At 40.1% G+C, this 22596-nt stretch overlaps 1 protein-coding gene and 1 long non-coding RNA gene across 4 annotated transcripts in view; one reads left to right on the top strand and one right to left on the bottom strand.

Moving 5' to 3' along the window:
* Positions 1–22596, bottom strand: part of RHOA (ras homolog family member A) — a 63586-nt gene that overhangs the window by 25462 nt on the left and 15528 nt on the right. Inside the window, exon 3 of one of the 3 annotated variants that reach the window (XM_072786202.1) lies at positions 21515–21593. The exons of the other annotated variants lie outside the window; for them this stretch is intronic. Within the exon in view, the coding sequence (XP_072642303.1) occupies positions 21515–21519 (5 nt within the window). The 5' untranslated portion in view covers positions 21520–21593. The remainder of the gene's footprint in view (positions 1–21514; positions 21594–22596) is intronic. 3 annotated transcript variants of the gene reach the window in all.
* Positions 14843–20305, top strand: LOC140610316 (uncharacterized). The gene is made up of 3 exons (XR_012012020.1): positions 14843–14943; positions 17074–17235; positions 20031–20305. It is a non-coding gene; the product is annotated as an uncharacterized lncRNA (long non-coding RNA).

Raw genomic sequence — 22596 nt, 5'->3', positions numbered from 1 at the left:
ATAAATAAATTAATTTATACATTGAAAGTATACAATTCTGGGAATCTAATTACAGCACAGTGATTACAGTTAATACTGTATGTATACTTGAAAGTTGCTAAGGAGTAAATCTTAAATGATTTCACTACAAAAGACATAGTAATTATGTGACATGATACAGGTGTTAGCTAATGTATCAAATCAACACTTTGTACACCTTTAACTTATACAATGTTTTATGTCAATTATATCTCAATAAAGCTGGAGAAAACCATAGACAGTTTTTAGGAGTTGTGATAATTTATAACAGAATTTGCCATTTTAATTATTTTTAAGTATACAAATGAGATACTGTGATTTATATATATTTGGTTGGTCCTAGTCCCTGTTCCTAGCACATGGTTCCTATAACCCTTGAAATTTCTCAAATTATATGAACAATAAAAAAATTTATATTTTATTTTTTAAAAAAGATTTTATTTATTTATTCATGAGAGAGGCAGAGACACAGGCAGAAGGAGAAGCAGGCTCCATGCAAGGAGCCCGACCTGGGACTCAATCCGGGGAATCCAGGATCACACCCTGGGCCCAAGGCAAGTGCTAAACCGCTGAGCCACCCAGGGATCCCTATATTTGATCTTTTGTCCTCAAACAGCTCCAGTTCCTGAAATAGCTCTGGAATGATTAAAGTGAAAGGAGTATCTTGTTATTCATAACAAAATCTTCTTCAACCACACCTGAATTTATGTAAAGGAGGTGATTTTGGAAAATCCCTAAAGATGGGGGGTTGGTTGCCAGGGGAACCCCCTGGAAGGAGCCCCCATCCTGTGATAAGGGGGTTGCAACTTTTAGCCCCTCCCTGACAACTTAGGGTAGGAAAGATGGACTGGAGATTGAAGTAATCACCAAAGGCCAATGATTTAATTAAGCATGCCTACTTAATAAAATAAAGCCCCTCCCAAAACAAACAAAAAAAGAGTGAGGTTCAGAGACCTTCCAGGTTGGTGGACATGTGCAGGTACTGAGAGTGGCACGTCTAGGGTGGGTGGGCAAGCTAGCTCCAGATCTGTTCTCACATACCTTGTGCTATGTATCTGACTGTTCCTGGGTTGTATGCTTTTGTAACAAACTTGTAATCTAGTGAGCAAAATTTTTTCCTGAGTTCTATGAACTACTCTTGAAAATTAACTGCTGAACTCAAGGAGGAGATCATGGAATCCTGGATCCTGGGATTTAAACCAGTCAGAAGCACAGGTAATAACCTGGACTTGCTATTGAGGTCTGAAGTAGGAGGCTGTAGGGCAGTCTTGTGCTTAACCTGTGGGATCTGATGCTAACTTCAGGTAGATAGTGTCAGAATTGAATTGAAGACACCACTCAGTGTTGCAGAAGAATTGCTTGGTGTGGGAACCACCTCCTCCCCATATTTGGTGACCAATGTGTGAGAAGTGGAAGGTGCTGTAGTGGAGTACTGAGAGTAAAGGATACAAACATGAAATGTTTTATTCCTTTACAACAATTTAGTGGCAATAATTACATTCACAATGTTGTGCAATTACTGCCACTATTTTCAAAGCTTTCTCACCCCAACCATTAAACATTGTAATGGTTTAATGTAACCATTAAACAGTGATTCCTCATTCTTCTCTCCCCTTAATCTTTGATAAAATCCTCTAATCTACTGTCCTTATAAATTTGTCATTCTAGGGGGATCCCTGGGTGGCTCAGCGGTTTAGCACCTGCCTTCGGCCCAGGGCATGAGCCTGGAATCCCGGGATCAAGTCCCACGTCAGGCTCCCTGCATGGAGTCTGCTCCTCCCTCTGCCTGTGTCTTTGCTCCTCTCTCTCTCTCTCTCTCTCTCTCATGGAGTCTTCTCCTCCCTCTGCCTGTGTCTTTGCTCCTCTCTCTCAAATAAAATCTTTTTTTTTTTTTTTTTAAGATTTATTTATTCATTCATTCAGAGAGAGCGAAGAGAGAGGCAGAGACACAGGCAGAGGGAGAAGCAGGCTCCCCGCAGGAAGCCCGATGTGGGACTCGATCCCGGGTCTCCAGGATCACACCCCGGGCTGCAGGCGGCGCTAAACCGATGCGCCACCGGGGCTGCCCTCTCAAATAAAATCTTTTAAAAAATAATAAATTTGTCATTCTAGATCTCTTTATATAAACGAAATCATACAATATATGTCATTTTGTGCTTACTTCACACAGCATGTTTAATGTTCATCTATGTTGTAACATGTATCAAATTTCATTTATGGCTGAATTATATTCCATGGTGTGGATGTACCCTATTTTGTTTGTCCATTCACCTGCTGGTGGCTACTTGGTGTTACTTCCACCTTATAGCTATTGTACTAAGCCACAATGAACACTGGTATCCATTAAAGTATCTGCTCAAGTCTCTGCTTTCAGCTCCTCTGTGGTATGTGTGAATGTGTGTGTGTATATATACATACAGTAGAATGTTAGGCAATTATGTTTTGCTTTTTAAAGAACTGCAAAAATGTTTCTTAGAGTAGTTGTACCATTTTACATTCTCATTAGCAATGTACAAAGGTTCCAATTACTTCACATTCTTGCCAAAACTATCTTCTTTTAATTATTGCCATTTGAGTGGGTGTGAAGTGGTATCTCATATATTTTTTTTAAAGATTGTATTTATTTATTCATGATAGTCACACAGAGAGAGACAGAGAGGCAGAGACACAGGCAGAGGGAGAAGCAGGCTCCATGCAGGGAGCCCGACGTGGGACTCGATCCCTGGTCTCCAGGATCGCGCCCCGGGCCAAAGGCAGGTGCCAAACCGCTGAGCCACCCAGGGATCCCTCATATGGTTTTGATTTGCATTTTCCTAATGATTAATAATGTTGAGCATCTTTTCATGTGCTTATTGGCCATTTGTATATCTTCTCTGGGGAAAAGGTCTGTTCGATGTGTATCCTAAGAAACCATTGCCAAATCCAAGATCATGAGAAATCTGTACTTTTTTCTAAGACTTCTATAGTTCTAAGTCTTACACTTAGACTTTTTATCTATTTTGGGTTAATCTTTATACATGATATGAGGTAGGAGTCCAACTTCATTATTTTGTCATGTGGAAATCTAGTCATCCTAGCATTATGAAGACTATTCTTTCCCCACTGGTGTTGGTAACCATGTTTAAAATCAACTGAGGGATCCCTGGGTGGCGCAGTGGTTTGGCGCCTGCCTTTGGCCCAGGGCGCGATCCTGGAGACCCGGGATCGAATCCCACATCGGGCTCCTGGTGCATGGAGGCTGCTTCTCCCTCTGACTATGTCTCTGCCTCTCTCTCTCTCTCTCTCTGTGACTATCATAAATAAATAAAAATTTAAAAAAAAAGGGATCCCTGGTTGGCGCAGCGGTTTAGCGCCTGCCTTTGGCCCAGGGCGCGATCCTGGAGACCCAGGATCAAATCCCACGTCAGGCTCCCGGTGCATGGAGCCTGCTTCTCCCTCTGCCTGTGTCTCTGCCTCTCTCTCTCTCACTGTGTGCCTATCATAAATAAATATTTTAAAAAAATAAAATAAAATAAAAAATAAAAATTTAAAAAAAAATTAAAAAAAATAAAGTAAAATAAAATCAACTGACCCTCAATATGAGGACTTACTTCTTTTTTTTTTTAAGATTTTATTTATTTATTCACAAGAGACACACAGAGAGAGAGGCAGAGACACAGGCAGAGGGAGAAGCAGGCTCCATGCAGGGAGCCCGACGTGGGACTCGATCCCAGGTCTCCAGGATCACACCCTGGGCCAAAGGCAGGTACTAAACCACTGAGCCATCCGTGCTGCCTGAGGACTTATTTCTTGATCGTCAATTTTATTCCATTGACTTGTATGTCTGTCTTTATGCCAGTATCACACTGTCTTGATTACTGTTGGTTTGTAGTAAGTTTTGAAAGCAGGAGTTGTGAATCCTCCAACTGTGTTCTGTTTCAAGATTGTTTTGGCTATTCTGGGTCCCCTGGATTTCCAAATGAATTTTAGAAGCAGCCTGTCAATTTCTGCAAAGGCAGCTGAGATTTTTAATAAGGACTACACTGCACCTATATATCAATTTGAGAATTACTGCCAACTTTACGGTATTAAGTCTTCTGTTCCATGAAGACAAAATGTCTTTCCATTTATTTGGGTCATCTTTTGTTTTTGTCAGCCTTCTCCACAGCTTCCGTTTTCTCCTCTTTTATACCTAGACTCATAGGCATTTACATAGGCATTTAGTTAAGGGTGGAGAAGCCTTGTCTTCCACCACTGTGGAAACTGCCAGCAATAGTAAACACTCTAATAATGCTGTTACAAAATTTTTAATTTTTATTAACACATTTAATCCTCGTAACTGCCTGATGAGATAAAGCCTAGTATTCTCATTTCCAGATAAGGAAAATGAAGTACAGAAAGGCTAACTTGCCCAAGGTCACACAGCCAGTAAGGGGCAGAACCAGGCACTGAACAAATAAGCAATATGTTCCAGAGCCCCCATTCGTAAGGACTCCACTTTCTTGTCCTACTTCTCCCCCAAACGTCAAAAAGCAATCCTTTTCACCTCTGCCTACCCAAGTAAACCTTGGTGACACTGTGAAAAAGTCAATCAATTAATATGTAACCCAGAGTGACTGATTACTGTTATTTTTCCCTGAGTTTTTGATGTATTTATCAAAAACCTTGAGGTTTGGGGGCGCCAGGCTGGTTCAGTACACAGAGCATGCAATTCTTGATGTCAGGCTCTTGAGCTCAAGCCCCAAGTTTGGAGTAGAGATTACTTAAAACAAAACAAAAAAAGTCTTGTGGTTTCAAAACTATGTTACATTTATTTGACATTTCCCAGGTTGTTTTCTAGCCTTTTATGATTTTTTGCACACATTCTTTTTAGAATGTCATTTACATAAAAAGAGGAAGAGAGAGTTGCCAAACGTCAAGAACGTTTGAGTTGCTATGAAGTTAGCAACTCTTGGTTCTAGTGTGTCTTAAGTCTGTTTACTCTCACTGGGGGACAGATGATGTCAAGCAACAGTTGTGGCTTTCTGCACTGCAGGAAACTCTGCTACAGTAAGACTGATAAGGGGTGGCCAGCCCTTTTCACACTTCTTTTTACAAGTCTAATGATTGTGGTAACTACAGCCTATTTGCACTCCTACTTGCCTTGCTCATCTAGTTGCAGTGGGAATGGTTTGTCCATCAGACATGTTCAGGAGTTAAGAGTGGCTGCTTCCTGCACTTGGACAGGTAAACCACAACCATGTATTAACATTCAGCTCTCTCCATTTCACACAGCAGTCTTTGGTTATTTCCTCATGTTTCTGTGACCATCACGTAGACTCATTTGTCTAGATAGCTTCCTGAAGGTTTTCTGGAGTATTCATTTAGCCCAGAGTTTAGTATACAGCATTCTAGTCTTCCTAGCTTCATTGAATTGGAAATTTAAAATAACTGCTCACTGGACAAAAATAAAATACTGTAAGGCACTAATAATGACTAATAATGACTATATTTTTAATCGTTCAATCATAGTTTTCAATTAACAAAATAATCTTATTAAGAAAAATATCTAGCCACGACAATTCAATATCCTGAGTCTCTAGACAGTGGTTCTCAAAGTGGTCCCCAGACTAGTGCTATCAACATCACCTGACAACCTGAAAGAAATGAAAATTCCCAGCTCCCACTACAAACCTACTGAATCAGAACTTCTGGGAGTGAGTCCATTAATCTGGGCTTAAACAAGCCCTCCAGGGTATTTGGACTCATGCTCAACTTTGAGAACCTCGGATTTAGTGTATGCGTTTCTTTACTGTACAGGTAAAATGAAGTGCCCACTCACCAGGTACCCAAGGGTAATTTTTAGTGAGTCTTAAACAATTTCTCTGAAATCTTTTTATCTGCTTCTTTAGTAATCATCTGAGCTATTCTGCCACTCTTTTAGCTTCTATTATAAAATTTCAATCTACACCCTACTATGTTTCATAGGCATCTTATTCGCCCAAGCAGATTGAATTTTTTAGTCTAAAGTAATCCTTTTTTATCAAAAGCAGCTTTCTAAAATGTCCAGTAAAGAGGAAAAGGTGTTGAATACCATCATTAGTCATCACATCAAGTTAAAGCCACAACAAAGGGCATCTGGGTGGTCTAGTCAGTTAAACATCTGAATCTAGATTTCAGCTTGGGTCATGGTCTTCAGTCTCCTGAGATCAAGCCCCACCTCGAGCTCCATGCTCAGCATGTAGTCCATGCTTGTTCTCTCCTTCCCCATTACCCCCACCCACATGCATGTGCCCTCTAAAATGAAGAAAAAAAAAATCTTAATAAAAAAGTTTCAAGCCACAATGAGACATTGATACAAACCCACCAGCATGGCTAAAATGTAAAAAGTGCTGATCGGGGGCACCTGGGTGGCTGAGTTGGTTAAGCATCCAACTCCTGATTTCAGCACAGGTCATGACTCAGGGTCAGGAGATGCAGCCCCAAGTTGGCATGGAGCCTGCTTAAGATTCTCTCTCTCCCCCTTTGCCCCTCCCAACCCCCCAACATGTACACCCATCTCTCAAAAAAAAAAAAGTGCTGCTGGATGCGAAATAACTGGAACTCACATTTACTACTGGTGGGAGTATACAACCAACTTTGCAAAACTGTTTATTAGCATGTACTAAAGCAGAACATTCAATCTTAGGTATAAACCCACAAAAATGTGTAGTAAGTATACCAAACATATGTGCAACACTTCCTAATAGAAACAATCAGGGCAGCCCTGGTGGCTCAGCGGTTTAGCATCACCTTTGGCCCAGGGTGTGATCCTGGAGACCCGGGATCGATTCCCACACTGGGCTCCCTACATGGAGCCTGCTTCTCCCTCTGCCTGTGTCTCTCATGAATAAATAAATAAAATCTTAAAAAAAAAAAAGAAACAATCATCAGTCAATAGTTGAATGGATACATGATGTTGTGTCAAAGAACAGATTACACACCAATGAAAGCCAACTGCTATTCGAAGCAACTTGGATGAATCTCTGGAAAATTGTTAAACAAAATAAACCAGGCCCTAACAAAATCCAGCAAAGAAAAAAATTTTTTTAAGATTTTATTTGTTTATTCATGAGAGACACACACAGAGAGAGGCAGAGACACAGGCAGAGGGAGAAGCAGGCTCCATGCAGGGAGCCCGACGTGGGACTTGATCCCGGGTCTCTAGGATCACGCCCTGGGCTGAAGGTGGCGCTAAACTGCTGAGCCACCCGGGCTGCCCCCAGCAAAGAAATTTAAATCCAGGTAAAACCAATAAATAGTGAAAGAAATTAGACTAGTCCAGGATGCCTTAAGAAGATGACGACACAGGGAAGCTTTGGGGATGCTAGTTGTGTTGCTTCTTGTTCTTAATGGTGGCTACATGTATCTGCTTTATTTGTGAAATTCACTGAACTGTGCACACAATTAACTGTGTGTTTTTTTTAAGATTTATTTTTTTATTTATTCAGAGAGAGCGAAAGAGAGGCAGAGACACAGGCAGAGAGAGAAGCAGGCTCCAAGCAGGGAGCCAGACGTGGGACTCGATCTCGGGTCTCCAGGATCACACCCCGGGCTGCAAGTGGCCCTAAACTGCTGCGCCACCGGGGCTGCCCACAAAATTAACTGTTAATCAAAAAAATTAATTCCTGCATGATTAGTTCTTCTACTTAACACTTCTTTCCAAGTGCATTTTTTTCTTTAATTTTACTTATTCATGAGACACAGAGAGAGGCAAAGGGAGAAGCAGGCTCCATGCAGGGAGCCCGATGTGGGACTTGATCCCAGGACTCCAGGATTACGCCCTGAGCCAAAGGCAGGTGGCTCAACTGCTGAGCCACCCAGGGGTCCCTTTGTATCATGTTTTCTTTACTGCTTCCCCCTCTGGTATCTTAAGAATTTTTAAGAGTTTAGTCTTTGTTTTCTTTCTTTTTTTATGTATCTTCCCATGCCTCCCCACCCCCCCCCCAAGTACAGACTATTTAAGTTATTGAGAGTAGCCAAAAAATAGTCAAGGAAGGTTCATCTCTCATGTAGTAATCATCTAATGGATGTTTATTTTGATTTTATAGGTTCTTGTAAATGGAATGCAAGTGAAGAATTCAGTCTGTCATAGTTTATATATTATTACTACAATCTCGTGATCTTCTCATACCTAGCTAAGAGAATCACTCAAGGAATCAGAATTTGTATTATAAAAATTAATTTGGGAAGAAAAGAATACTTTTAGAAAGGCCAGAATAGATGCTGTCTGCTTTCATTCCATCTACAAAAGCAACTTTTCCCTTCTGCAAATGGGTTCTCATTTCATTGTTAACACTTTTTTTCAGGATTAGTGGAAGGTAGTTTATATTAAGGATTCAGCATCACTCCATTTCTGTCATCATAAGGAGATGTCACCACAAAGAATACTTTGTACAGCAAAAAAGCTCTGAAGGCCAAAGACCTGTATAATGGAATCTACAAAACACCGTTGAAAAAATTAGACATGAATGAAAAGATATCCCATGTTCATGGATTAAAGGACTTGATGTTGTTAAGATAACAATACTATATGATCTACAGAGGGGCACGGGCATCTGGCTGGCTCAGTCAGTAGAGTATGTGACTCTCGATCCCGGGTTGTAAGCTCAAATCCCACACTGGGTGTAGAGATTACTTAAACAAAAAACTTACTTTTTTTTTTTTTTTAAAGATTTTATTTATTTATTCATGAGAGACACACACAGAGAGAGGCAGAGACACAGGCAGAGGGAGAAGCAGGCTCCATGCAGGGAGCCCGATGTGGGACTCAATCCGGGTACTCCAGGATCACGCCCTGGGCCAAAGGCAGGCGCTAAACCGCTGCGCCACCCAGGAGTCCCACCAAAAAAAACTTTCTAAAATGATCTACAGACTAATATAAACCCTATCAAAATGCCAGTGTATATAAAAAGACATATAGTCGGGATCCCTGGGTGGCGCAGCGGTTTGGCGCCTGCCTTTGGCCCAGGGCGCGATCCTGGAGACCCAGGATCAAATCCCACGTCAGGCTCCCGGTGCATGGAGCCTGCTTCTCCCTCTGCCTATGTCTCTGCCTCTCTCTCTCTCTCTCTCTCTCTCTCTCTCTGCCTCTCTCTCTCTCTCTGTATGACTATCATAAAAAAAAAAAAAAAAAAAAAAAAAAAAAAAAAAGACATATAGTCATATGAGATAGGACAAAGAGACCAGAAATAAACCTTAACAAATATGGTTAATTGAATTTTGACATGGTACCAAGATATTTTTTGAGAAATTGACAGTCTTTTCAATAAACGGTACATTGGGAAACTGGATATTCACAAGTAAAAGAATTTAGACTCTTACCATGTACCATAAACAAAATTAACTCAAAATGGATAAAAGACCTAAACCTAAGAATAAAATTATAAAAAGCCTAAAATATTCAGGGAAAATTGTGTCACTGGATTGAGCAATTATTTTTTTCAATATGACCCCAGAGGCAAAATTAATACAAGTACATCTGTCTTCAAAATTATTAACCTTCATGCTTGAAAGGACACCATCAACAGCATAAGCAGGCAACACACAGAATGGGAGAAAATATTTGTAAACCATGTATCTGATAAAGGATTAACATCTCGAATATATAGAGAACTCTTAAAACTCAGCAACAATAAAGAACCATTTGAGGGCAGCCCCCGTGGCACAGCGGTTTAGCGCCGCCTGCAGCCTGAGGTGTGATCCTGGAGACCCAGGATCAAGTCCCACATCGGGCTCCCTGCATGGAGCCTGCTTCTCCCTTTGCCTGTGTCTCTGCCTCTCTCTCTCTCTGTGTCTCTATGAATAAATAAAATCTTAAAAAAAAAAGAAAAAATTATCAACATCACTAATTATTAGGGAAATGCAAATCTAAACTATGAGGTAACACCTCACACCCATCAGGACAACCACTGTTTAAAAAAAAAAAAAAAAAAAAAAAGAGGGCAGCCCAGGTGGCTCAGCGGTTTAGCGCAGCCGTTAGCTCAGGGCCTGACCCTGGAGACCCGGGATGGAGTCCCATGTCGGGCTCCCTGCATGGAGCCTGCTTCTCCCCCTGCCTGTGTCTCTGCCTCTCATAAATAAATAAAATCTTAAAAAAAAAAAAATAACAAGCATTGGCAAGAATGTAAAATGGTATAGCTGCTGTGGAAAGCAGAGCAGTTCCTCAAAAAAATCAGAAACTGAATTAGCATATTACCCAGCAATTCCACTTCTGGGTATATACTCCAAAGAACTGAAAACAGGGTCTCGAAGAGATACAAGTATGCTCACGTTCATAGAACCATTATTTATAGTAGCTAAAACATGGAAGCAATCCATGCATCCATTAAACAGAATAGGTAAACAAAATGTGATATATATACAATGGAGTATTGTTCAGTTATAAAAAGAAAGGAAATTTTGCAATATACCAGGACATGGATGAACCCTAAATGACATTATTCTCACTGAAATAGTCATTTATAAAAAGACCAATACTGTATGACTCCACTTATATAAGGTACTTATTAGAACAGTTGAAATCATAAAGACAGAAAGCAGAATGGTGATTGTCAGGGACTAGAGTAGGGAGCAATGGAGAGTTAATGTTCAGTGAGTACAGAATTTCAGATTTACCAAGATGATTGATGGTGGTAATGGTTACACAACAATGTGAATGTGTTTAATACCACTGAACTGTACATTTAAAAATGGCTTAAAAAAAAAAAAAAGGCTAAGATGGGGGGTGCCTGGGAGGCTCAGTCGGTTTAGCTTCAGTCATGATCTCAGGGTCCTGGGATCAAGCCCAGAGCTGGGTTCCCTTCTCAGTGGGGAGTCTGCTTCTCCCTCTGCCTCCCACTCCTCGCCCCTACTTGTACTCTCGCACACTTTCTCTCAAATAAACAAACAAAATCTTTTTTAAAATGGCTAAGGCGGTAAATTTGTTATGTGTATTTTAACTCAAGAGAAAAAAAGTGATTAGTAGGCCTAAATCTGCACACTGATTCAGAAGACAGAAGCAAATGAGTTTTACAAAAGACAGGATGGTTCCCCTCCAGTTGTTGGCAGGTGCCTATGCTTCATCCATATCGCCCAAAGGCTGTTAAGAGGCGATCGCCTGACAATCCATGCCAGGGCTTAGTCCAGTCTTTATGTGAAATGCTAGTCAGTTTGAAATACTGAATATGTAACAAGTACAGATGGAACAGGAAACATACGGCCTAATCCTGGGCTCAAAATTCTAAGAAAAAATTACAAACGTTAATGGTGGCAATAGAGAAACTAAAACTCTCTCAAGAAATCTCAAAAGGGAGGAAAGCCTGGGTGGCTCACAAGTTGAGCATCTGCCTTTGGCTCAGGGCGTGATCCTGAGGTCCCAAGATCAAGTCCCTCATTGGGCTCCCTGCATGGAGCCTGCTTCTCTCTCTGCCTATGTCTCCGTCCCCCTCTCTCTGTGTCCCTCATGAATAAATAAAATTTTAAATGAATGAATCTCAAAAGTGGGCACCTAGGTGGCACAGTCTTGTCTCAGCGTCATGAGTTCAAACCCCAAGTTGGGCTCCATGCCCATCATGCAGCCTACTTCTTAAATATATTTTTAAAGATTAGCTAGATAGATAGACTGATCATTCACTCATTCATTTGAGAGAGAGAGACAGAGAGAGAGTGCTCGCGTGAGCACACAAGCTGGAGGAGGGAGGGAGACACACAACAGAGGGAGAAGCAGGCTTTCTGCTAAGCTAGGAGCCTGACGCAGGGCTTGATCCCAGGACCTTTGTATCATGACCTGAGCCGAAGGCAGATGCTTAACCAACTAAGCATGACCTGAGCCGAAGGCAGATGCTTAACCAACTAAGCCACACAGGTGCCCAAGCGTGGAGTCTACTTAAAAAAAAAAAAAAAAAAAAAAAAAAAAAAAAGCCAAAGGAATCATGGTTACTAATATGAAAGAACAGACAATAGGAGGGGAAAATAGGGAATCAAAGTGAAAAGTTTACTTGATGAATAAGAGTGAAGAAGTCATCTAACAGATCTTCAAAGAGTTCAGAGTGACAAGCGCAGGTAACAAGTTGTTGCAAATATTGTGATTTGAGATTTTAAAAAGCATAGCTTAATAATTATAACTGGAACAAAGATGAGCAGAAAGCTGCTCAAGGTTAGGCATCTACAGGATTCCGAAGACATTTCAATGACAGAAAATAAACAGTACCTACTATATATATATATGTTTATACACCAATCATTAATAACTATAGAACTGTTGGGAGTGCCTGGCTGGCTCAGTTGATGGGAGTATGTAACTCCTAATCTCAGGGTTGTAGGCTTGAGCCCCACTCACCTTGAGTGTAGAGATTACTTAAAAATAAAATCTTAAAAAGCAAACTATGGAGCGCCTGGATGGCTCAGTTAAGCATCTGCCTTTGGCTCAGGTCATGATCCCAAGGTCCTGGGATCAAGCCTCACATCGGGCTCCCTGCTCAGTAGGCAGCCTGCTTCTCCCTCTCCCTCTGCTGCTCTTTCTAATAAATAAAATCTTTAAAAACAAAAACTCTGTACCTGCCTACAAAGTTGGCTTTACTAAGCAATTAAGCCAGTGTAACAAACAAGAATTTCACCTAGAGTTAGGTAAGAAAGATGGTGGAATAGAAAAATCAGCTCAAGGATCAAAGATCAGAAATTTAGTTTAGGGCAGCCCAGGTGGCTCAGTGGTTTAGTACCGCCTTCGGCCCAGGGCATGATCCTGGAGACCTGGGATTGAGTCCCACATCAGGCTCCCTGCATGGAGCCTGCTTCTCCCTCTGCCTGTGTCTCTGCCTCTCTCTCTCATGAATAAATAAAATCTTAAAAAAAGAAAGAAAGAAAGAAAGAAAGAAAGAAAGAAAGAAAGAAAGAAAGAAAGAAAGAAAGAAAAGAAAAGAAAAGAAAAGAAAAGAAAAGAAAAGAAAAGAAAAGAAAAGAAAAGAAAAGAAAAGAAAAGAAAAGAAAAGAAAAGAAAAGAAAAGAAAAGAAAAGAAAAGAAAAGAAATTAATTTAGTTTAAATCCAGATAATGGGACACCTTGGTGGCTCAAGGTTTGAGAGTCTGCCTTCGGCTCAGGGTGTGATCCCAGTCTGGGGATCGAGTCCCGCATCAGGTTCCCTGCGAGAAGCTTACTTCTCCCTCCGTCTATGTCTCTGCCCCTCATGAATAATAAGTAAAATCTTAAAAATAAATAAATAAACCCAGATAGCAAAGATACGTTCTGGGTTTTAAGGACAGCACTGCAGAATCAATGTTTTCCAAAAAAGCTCTCTGAAATTAAAAGTCACCCTCAAGTCTCCAGGTAAAGGGTCCAATTGACTGTATTCCACTAACATCTGCATCACAATACAATTTTATAAAATTAAAGGCATATTTGGTTCTAGACCTCCTTTTGTCTATGAAGCCTCCTAACCTCCTGTCTATATAGTAAGTATTTACCTTTCACGAAAACAAAAGTCACTTCTTTCCCCATGTCTTTCCTTTTTTCAACCCACCCAACTTACTTCATAAATTTCTTCACACTTATTTATCACTCATATTTAATCAAGACTCTTTACTAGACTGAGTTAATTTAGAGCAGGGACAGTATTATTCATCTTCACACCACCAATGTCAGACACCATTAGATTATCTACATGCATTTGCGGAATGGAAAAAAAAATACACTGTGTAATCCACCAGCGGCTGCTATATACAAAAATAAAATTTTAACTTCAAATCCACCTTTCGAAGGAGGCACATGTGAAGCTCTCCTCAACATCCTGAAGATTTCCCTCATATCTGAATCATACACAAGCAGGGAGAAAGCCAAAGACTTCTATAAGAGTTACAAACTGGAATATAAAAATAGTGAAAAAAAATATATGGGGAGCAGAGTCATTGTTTGAAGCATCTGAACATAGAGAATGTTTGGGCTGCATTCATTCCCAAAGATGGTACTGTCACAGTTCCACTGCCTAACACAGTAGCCACTAGTCACATGTGACTATTTCTTAATTAATTGAAATTTTAAAATTCACTTCCCTGGTCCCAATGGCCACATTTCAAATACTCAACAGACCCACAGTACTATTATACTGGGCAGGGCAGATACTGAACATGTCCATGGTCACAAAGTCTACTGGACAGCACTATTCTAAACAATTCTATCATGGCTGGCAGACAGAATTCTTATTCAATGTTCTCAATTTTTTTGCATGCTACAAGGATCTGCCAAAGAAAACATACTCATAATTTCATCCTATAGGTTTTGTAGAAAACATTTAATCAGGTCACTTAAAGACAAATTCTGGCAGGCACTTCCACCTATCCTTCATGCTCTTCCAAGTCACTCTTCCACCCACTACTTCAATACAATGGCAATCACCTCCTTGCTAGGTCCAGTGCCCTTGTCTCAATTCTCATCTCCTTTATACTTGATCAGCTTAACACAAAGTGTGGGTTTTCTCTGTTCTAGGTGCTAGAGAGCAGCCTTATCTGGAAGACAGTCTTCAAGAAAATACAATGTAATTAAATGCTGTAACAGAAATTCTTCCTCTTTGGTATGAATAAAAAGTAAGCAATTCTTCCAGAAGGCTTCAGAAAAGGTTAACATCTGACCTAGACCTCGAAGAACAAGTACACTGAGGAGTTGAGAAGAATGGTAGCAGTTTAGAATATTTCCTAATGTGAGCAACAGCCTGAATAGATAACCTCAATGACCCTTAATAGAAGAATTCAGAGAGGAGACTGATGGAAAATGAAGCTAGAAATATGAGTGATAGACTGGAGGATCTGGAATGTCATGCATAGCAACGTGTGTTCTATTCTGTAAGCAAGGGAAAGCCAAGGAAACAGCACAATCAGATCTGTCATTTACAAAGACAGCCTAAGCAGCAGCATGACAAATGGCTAGGAGATGAACTGGACAGGGATGAGAAGACCATGGTGAGGGTATTAGAGTGCCCTGGAGAAGAGAGAAGCCTAATATCTAACAGGCTTTTTCCTAACCCTACATATCCCCTCTCCTCTCCAACCAGATGAAAAAGATTAGTGCCCAGATAAGTTGTTATTACAGGTAAAAACAGGATAGCCCTTAAGTGTATGGAATGGGAAACAGTGATGTATCCAAAGAGACTGCTAGTAACATGAAAAAGGTAGGCATAAAGAAGCCAGAGATATTTGAAGAGAACAGTCAGAAAGTCGTTGATGACAACGAGCACCAAGAGAAAGGAAGAGGGCATTTCAAGGAATAGGTTCATATTACATAGCTAGTGAAAAGGGCATAGGCATAGCAACCAAAAGGCCTCGAGGAACACAGGGAAAACCCTTTTTCAGTTGAGGAAAGAATACTACTTTAGACTGTGGTGGACTGAGGAGACAAGGAGGGCACTGAGGCAGGTGGTATAAAACGCTTTCAAAAAGTCAGGAAATGGGGGACCTGGGTGGCTCAGTGGTTGAGCATCTGCCTTTGGCTCAGGTCATGATCTGAGTCCCAGGATCAAGTCCCACATAGGGCTCCCTGCATGGACCCTACTTCTCCCTCTGCCTAGGTCTCTGTCTCTCTCATGAATAAATAAAATCTTAAAAAAAAGAAAAAGAAAAAACATGCTGGGGAAAAAAAGAAGAAAACACGGTCTGGAAGGTGTGGTAGAGACTGCTTGTCATCTGTCTCATTATCTATCATTCTCTTTTTTGGTCGTGTGGTTGCCAATAATAAAAACTACATTTCTTGGCCTCTGCTGCAGCTAGGTGAAGTCATTAATGGCTGGCCAGTGGACCATATGCTGAATGAGGCAGGAGAGGGGAGAACTGCTACAACGATGTTTGGAGATTAAAGGGAACATATCGGGATCCCTGGGTGGCGCAGCGGTTTGGCGCCTGCCTTTGGCCCAGGGCGTGATCCTGGAGACCCGGGATCGGGTCCCATGTCGGGCTCCTGATGCATGGAGCCTGCTTCTCTCTCTGCCTGTTTCTCTGCCTCTCTCTCTCTCTGTCATAAATAAATAAAAAAAAAAATTAAAAAAAAAATTATAAAGGGAACATATCTACAACAAGTGGAGGAGAGAACCCTGGACATGAACTATGGACTCCTTTTTTTTTTTTTTTTTTTATTTTTATTTATTTATGATAGTCACAGAGAGAGAGAGAGAGAGAGAGGGGCAGAGACATAGGCAGAGGGAGAAGCAGGCTCCATGCACCGGGAGCCCGACGTGGGATTCAATCCCGGGTCTCCAGGATCACGCCCTGGGCCAAAGGCAGGCGCCAAACTGCTGCGCCACCCAGGGATCCCTCCTTTTTTTTTTTTTTTTTAAGATTTTATTTTAATTAATTAATTAATTTATATTTTTATTTATTCATGAGACACACACACAGAGAGAGACAGAGACACAGGCAGGGGGAGAGAAGCAGGCTCCATGCAGGGAGCCTGATGCAGGGCTCGATCCTGGGACTCCAGGATCAGGCCCTGGGCTGAAGGCAGGCACTAAACTGCTGAGCCACCCAGGGATCCCAAACTATGGACTCCTAAGTGACTGCTCCAAAAAGAGGAGGAAGCAGACCACAAGAGCCAAACATTGGCGAGTGAGTAGATATAATGGCAGACCCTTCTAGTTGCTTCCATTTTCTCAATTAAGTAAAAAGCAAGATCATCAGTTGACAGTGAAGCTGGGAAAGGGAAACAAAGTTTGAGCTAAAGGTGGTGGTGCAATCTAAAAATAGGAGAGGGGTGCCTAGCGTAGCTCAGTAATTAAGCATAGGACTCCTGATTTCAGCTCAGTTCATGATCTCAAGATTGTGGCATCCAGCCCCTACAGCTCTCCTGGAGATTCTCTCCCTCTGCCCCTATTACCCTAAAATAAACAAGATCTTAAAAGAGAGAGAGAGATCCATCCTGGGATCTCACCTCCTAGAGGCTATAAAAGTATACTTATCCCCTTTCCCCCTTACAACTTCCCTAGGTTAGCCTCTTTTCCCTGTAAGGAGGTAAAAGATTATTATCTGTGTTCAAGTACAATATAACACTACCAACAACTGATTCCCACCACTCACATAATACCTTTCTTTATCTCCTTTTAGGCCAAGAGTTACAACCTCCCCCAGAGAGGCCTCCCTGACTACTCACTCTTCATCCCTGAACTTGTATAGCACTTGGTCCAATAGGGGCTGCTTCCCAAAGATTATGTAAGCCTGCATCACTTGATATTGTTTGCAGTAGTAGAAAGAAGGCTCTGGAACCAGGTACTAGTATTCAGAGAAGCTGTGAATCTTTGGGCAAGTTACTTAACCCCTGTACTTCTACTTTCTCATCATCTGTACCAATGGGGAAAATAATGGTTCCTACCACCACAGGACAGTAGTAATTACTGAATGAGTTAATAGAGAAAAGAGCTTAGAATAAACAATACCTAGGATATAACAGTTAATGTTTAACTGTTGGATACTACCAATTGTAAATTTCAGTAAAAAAGACTATCTTCATTTCTATATTCCCCACACCTAATAAAAAAAAAAATAGCACTAAACGAAGTGTTTGCCTACTAAAGGATAAGAAATCTAGCCTTCTTAATAGAAAAAATACATTGGTATGGGGTGCCTGCCTGGCTCAGTTGGAAGAACATGCAAATCTTGATCTCAGAGCCATGAGTTTGAGCGTCAAGATGGATGTAGAGATTACCAAAAAAAAAAAAAAAAAAAAAAAAAGAAAGCATTGGTATAAGAAAGAGTTAATTTAACTTTTTGAAAGGAAACTTTCAAAATCTCAGGTTACTAAGATTAGACATTAGCCTTCAAATTTACTTCCTCTTAAGCACTTCCCTTCTTTTCTAAATTGGCCTTAAGTCTCATTCTTCAACTAGGAAGTTACTTCTTTTCAAACAAGACTTACAAATAACAAACTACTGTACATAAAACTCCCTAGTCTGTACATTGATGTATGGAATAATATGGGGGGTGGGGACGACTAAACATCTATCTTATCATCTTACATATGGCAAGAGCACTGAAGACAATAAGTACTCCTGGAACTATTTTTTTTTTAAGATTTTATTTATTTATTCATGAGAGACAGAGAGAGAAAGGCAGCGACAAAGGCAGAAGGAAAAGCAGGCTCCATGCAGGGAGCCCAATGTGGGACTCGATCCCGGGATACCAGGATCAAGCCCTGGGCTGAAGGCAGGTGCTAAACCGCTGAGCTACCCAGGTGTCCCTCCAGGAAAAAAATTTTTTTAAGTTTTTTGTTTTTGCCTTTTTTTTTTTTTTTTTTTTTAAGTAATCTGTACACCTCAAAGGTATAACCTAGGAACCAAGAATCACCCACTCTACCAACTGAGCTAGCCAGGCATCCCATTCTTGGAGTATTTTAGAGCAGCAATTACTTTTTTTTTTTTAAGATTTTATTTGATGGGCAGCCCAGGTGGCTCAGCGGTTTAGCGCCGCCTTCGGCCCAGGGTGTGATCCTGGGGACCTAGGATCGAGTCCCACGTCGGGCTCCCTGCATGGAGCCTGCTTCTCCCTCTGCCTGTGTCTCTGCCTCTGTGTCTCTCGTGAATAAATAAATAAAATCTTTAAAAATTTTTTTCAAGATTTTATTTGACAGAGAGAAAGAGTGAGAGAAACAGCACAAGTGCAGGTAGAGCAGGAAGCCCAACACAGGGCTTGATCCGAGGGCCCTGAGATCATGACTTGAGCTGAAGGCAGATACTTAACTGGGCCACTCAGGCACCCCTAGAGCAGCAATTTCAACTGCTGAAGATATTCGTTATAGAAGATCAAAAATAACTTATTAACATAAATAACTAAAGCACTGAAGACTGTGCTAAAGCGCAATTCAGTTTTTCCATAAATTAGAGTACATTCAAGGGTAGGGTTTTTTCAAAATTGAAACTTTTCCCAATCTAGCAAATAACTATTTTTTAAGGATTTTTTTTTAAGATTTTATTTACTTACTTGAGAGAGAAAGCACAAGCAAGAGGGGAGGAGGAGGGAGAAGCAGACACCCTGCTGAGCAGGGAGCCTGACACAGAGCTCAATCTCTGGATCTCTTGAGAGAGGGAACATGAGGTACTCTCATGAGGTGTGGGGCAGAGGGAGAAGCAGATTCCCCACTGAGCAGGGAGCCTGATGTGGGGCTCAATCCCAGAACTCCAGGATCATGACCTGAGCTGAAGGCAGATGCTTAACCTACTGAGCCACCCAGGCACCCCTAAGAATAAGTGTTTTTAAGGCCTATTAGGATTCCCTTCTTGTACTCTAGTAAGTGGTCCCAAACAGCAGGGAAAAGGCCTGGAAATTGTGCATTACAATCACCATATTAAATAATGGTGATTATTTAATATAGTTGGAGGAAGGTATGATTACATGCACTCCAATTCCTACCTCATCCACACCTTCTAGGAGGGGCCACCTTACACGTTCTCAGAGTTGCAGGTGATTTTCACCCACCTCCCATCCCCACCCAAAATATTACCAAAAATCTTACTTGACCAAACATTACATTTGGGTTTCAAAATCTGAGTCCCATCCTGCATGTGTCTAATGAACATGCAGTACCATATGGACTACTCAGTAAAATTAGAAATATTCATTACATAGACAGATCCCATGTAGACTAGCCAAAGTAAAAGGTTCTACTAGAAATTAATTTTAGGGACACCTGGGGGGCTCAGTTGATTAAGTGTGGGCCTTCAGCTCAGGTCATGATTCTTCTGTCCTGGGATCAAGTCCCATCTCAGGCTCCCTGCTGAGTAGGGAATCTGCTTTTCCTTCTTTCTCTGGCCCTCCCACCTGCTATGTGCTCTCTCTCAAATAAATAAAATCTAAAAAAAAAAAGAAGAAGAAACTAATTTCAGTTCTAGGCAGCAATAGTTATTGAGTTATAGTGGTAAAGGAGCTACACTAAGAATTAAACCAGGCTCTATTACCTACCAGCTTTGTGCCCCATGAAATCTTCTAAAAAGAGTTGGTATGAAGATTAAGACAAAATGACCTACTGAAAGTAGGTCAGTGTTCAATAAATGTTTCTCCTTATTATTTAGGTCTTATTTTGGACAAATAGCAACTCCCTCCAAATTCCAACTGTCCAGAAATTGAAGACCAGTTTGCAATATGGCCTGACCTGAAAAGAATGTTGTTTTTCCTAAAATGAAACTTTTACCAGTCTAGCAAATATATTTGACTCTTGAACAAACCAGGTTTGAACAGCACTGGTCCATTTATATGCAGACCTACAGTAGAGTCCTAAATGTATTTTCTCTTCCTTATGATTTTCTTAGTATCCTTTTTCCTTTTAGTTTACTTTACTGTAAGAATACAGTATGTAATATGTATAACATACTCAATGTGTTAATTGACTATCAGGCTTCCAATCAACAGTAGGCTATTAGTTACATTTTCAGGGAGTGGAGTTATATTCAGATTTTGGTCACCTAACCCCCATTTGTTCAGGAGTCACCTGCAATTAGTTTTCCAAAGTATCCTACCCATACCTCATTCCACTCTCTTTCCTGTTAAAAAAAGTAATAAATTACTATTCAGCTTACTTCTCACTGTCTAGAATTATAGGCCCAGAATGGTTCATCTAAAAGCCTTGGGACTAGAGGTTTCAAAACTCAGAATTCTTCAGATTTTAGAAAGATGATACAGTGCAAATGCCAAATACTCCATAATACACTCAATGGGTTAATACTTCAGTAAAATACACGAACATTCATACTAAGGAGGATAAAGCCTAAGCAACCTCTCATCAGTTCAGTTCAGGTTTTGCCATCAAAAACAGTTGTGGTTTTCAGAACTTTCCAAAAGGCAGTTATGAAAATCCTTAACCCAATGCCAGTTTGTTTTAAACATAGACACACAATCACATTCTTCTCAATACTTTTTAAGTACCTTTTCTAATGCCTTTAAGTCTCATTTTTCCTGACTGATAACGATGCTATTGTCTCAGAGAACTGGACTGAGCCCCTCTTGCTATTTCTTTTGGGAAGTTAAAACAAAATAGGCTTTAAATTAATAAGTTAAGGATTGGGTATGGTGTGTATTTAAGCTAAACTTCAGGGCTGACAATAATTTGAATTCTACAAGCTAAAACAAAATCAAACAAAAAACACCTAAAAAATGAATTCTATAACCTAAATTAACTGAGTAATTTCAATAACTTGTTAAGGGACTACACATTTTGTAATACTAATTTTCTTAGATTCATAGTAAATCTGCCTCTGTGCACAATTTTTAGCTTATTTTCAGCAGATAAGAAGCCACCAAAGATGTTTCAGATGGTGTTACTAGGTTACAGTATATGTATTATACATTTATTAGGCAAACATTCATTATAAGCAGGCACAAAACCGTTCTCCAGCCAAGAAGCAGAAGTAGAAATAATTCAACTGAATAACCATGCTGCTTCTGCTGGATCAAGATCTTTACAATATTTTGGAAAGATAATGAATAAATTTCTATGCAGATAAAATAATCACAGCTTTAAATGATTAACTTAGAACACTTGAGATGATTATAATTTTACCTCATAATTCTTCAAAGGAACTAATTACGCAAAAGAAGCAGTGATGATTACAACAAGCTTTCTACCATTTCTCAATCACCTAAGAAATAAAAGCATTTAATACAGGATAGCTTTGGACATGATTTAATTTTCACTTATTTTTAATGTACTTATTACTTTAAACATAGTGGACACAAGATTAGGAGTTTGTAAAACTTACCTTTTTGACATCCATATGCTTCAATTATATAACCCAGTTTGAAATTTTAGATCCTTTATTACCCCCCTTCTCTGCAAAAGATAAATTCCAAAACCCCCATGGATGCCTGAAACCAGATGGTACAGAATCGTATATACTATACTTTTTCCTGTGTATACATACCTATTATAAAATTTAATTTACAAATTACACATAGTAAGAGACTAAATAATAAAATATAACAATTACAATATGCTATAAGAAGTTATGTGTATGCAGCCTCTCCCCATCTCCCCAAAATACCATATTGTACTCATCCTTTATGTGATAATATGAGATGGTAAAACGCCCAAGTGACGAGATGAAGTGAGGTGAATGCCACAGGCACTGTGATGTAGCATTAGGCTACTAATGACTTTCTGACAGATGTCAGAAAAAGGATCACTACTTCCAGACCACGGTTGACCACAGGTAATAGAAACTGTGCTAAGAACTACTGTTATGTTTTATTTCTCTCTCCAAATAAGTTGTTATGAATCAGTATTGTACAGATGACTATAACAAAAGCAAAAGCTCTATAGTCTTTTGGGAAGTAAACTAAAAAAAGTATAAAGAAATTTTTAAACTTCAAAAAATCCTGTGAATTACACACAGAAGGACAATCATGATGCACTTCCTCTCAACCCCAGGTTTTGTCAATGCCTGTTTCCGCAGGAGGGTGTAGTGTCAATGCAAACTGTGCTGTCAATGCAAATTTTGCAAAAGATACCCAGATGAAATCTGGGTACAAATTGTCATATTGTAGATAAGAAAACATATAAATCCCAAAACATTATTTTAGGAAATCATAAAATCTAAAAGATACAACCACCCTCAGCCAAAACAAAATATCCTTTAACTAAAG

The sequence above is a fragment of the Canis lupus genome, chromosome 19 (assembly GCF_048164855.1).
Source record: "Canis lupus baileyi chromosome 19, mCanLup2.hap1, whole genome shotgun sequence".
NCBI classification, from domain to species: Eukaryota; Metazoa; Chordata; class Mammalia; order Carnivora; family Canidae; genus Canis; species Canis lupus.
The sequence above is the reverse complement of the archived record's forward strand: the minus strand, read 5'-3'. Positions and strand labels throughout refer to the sequence as shown.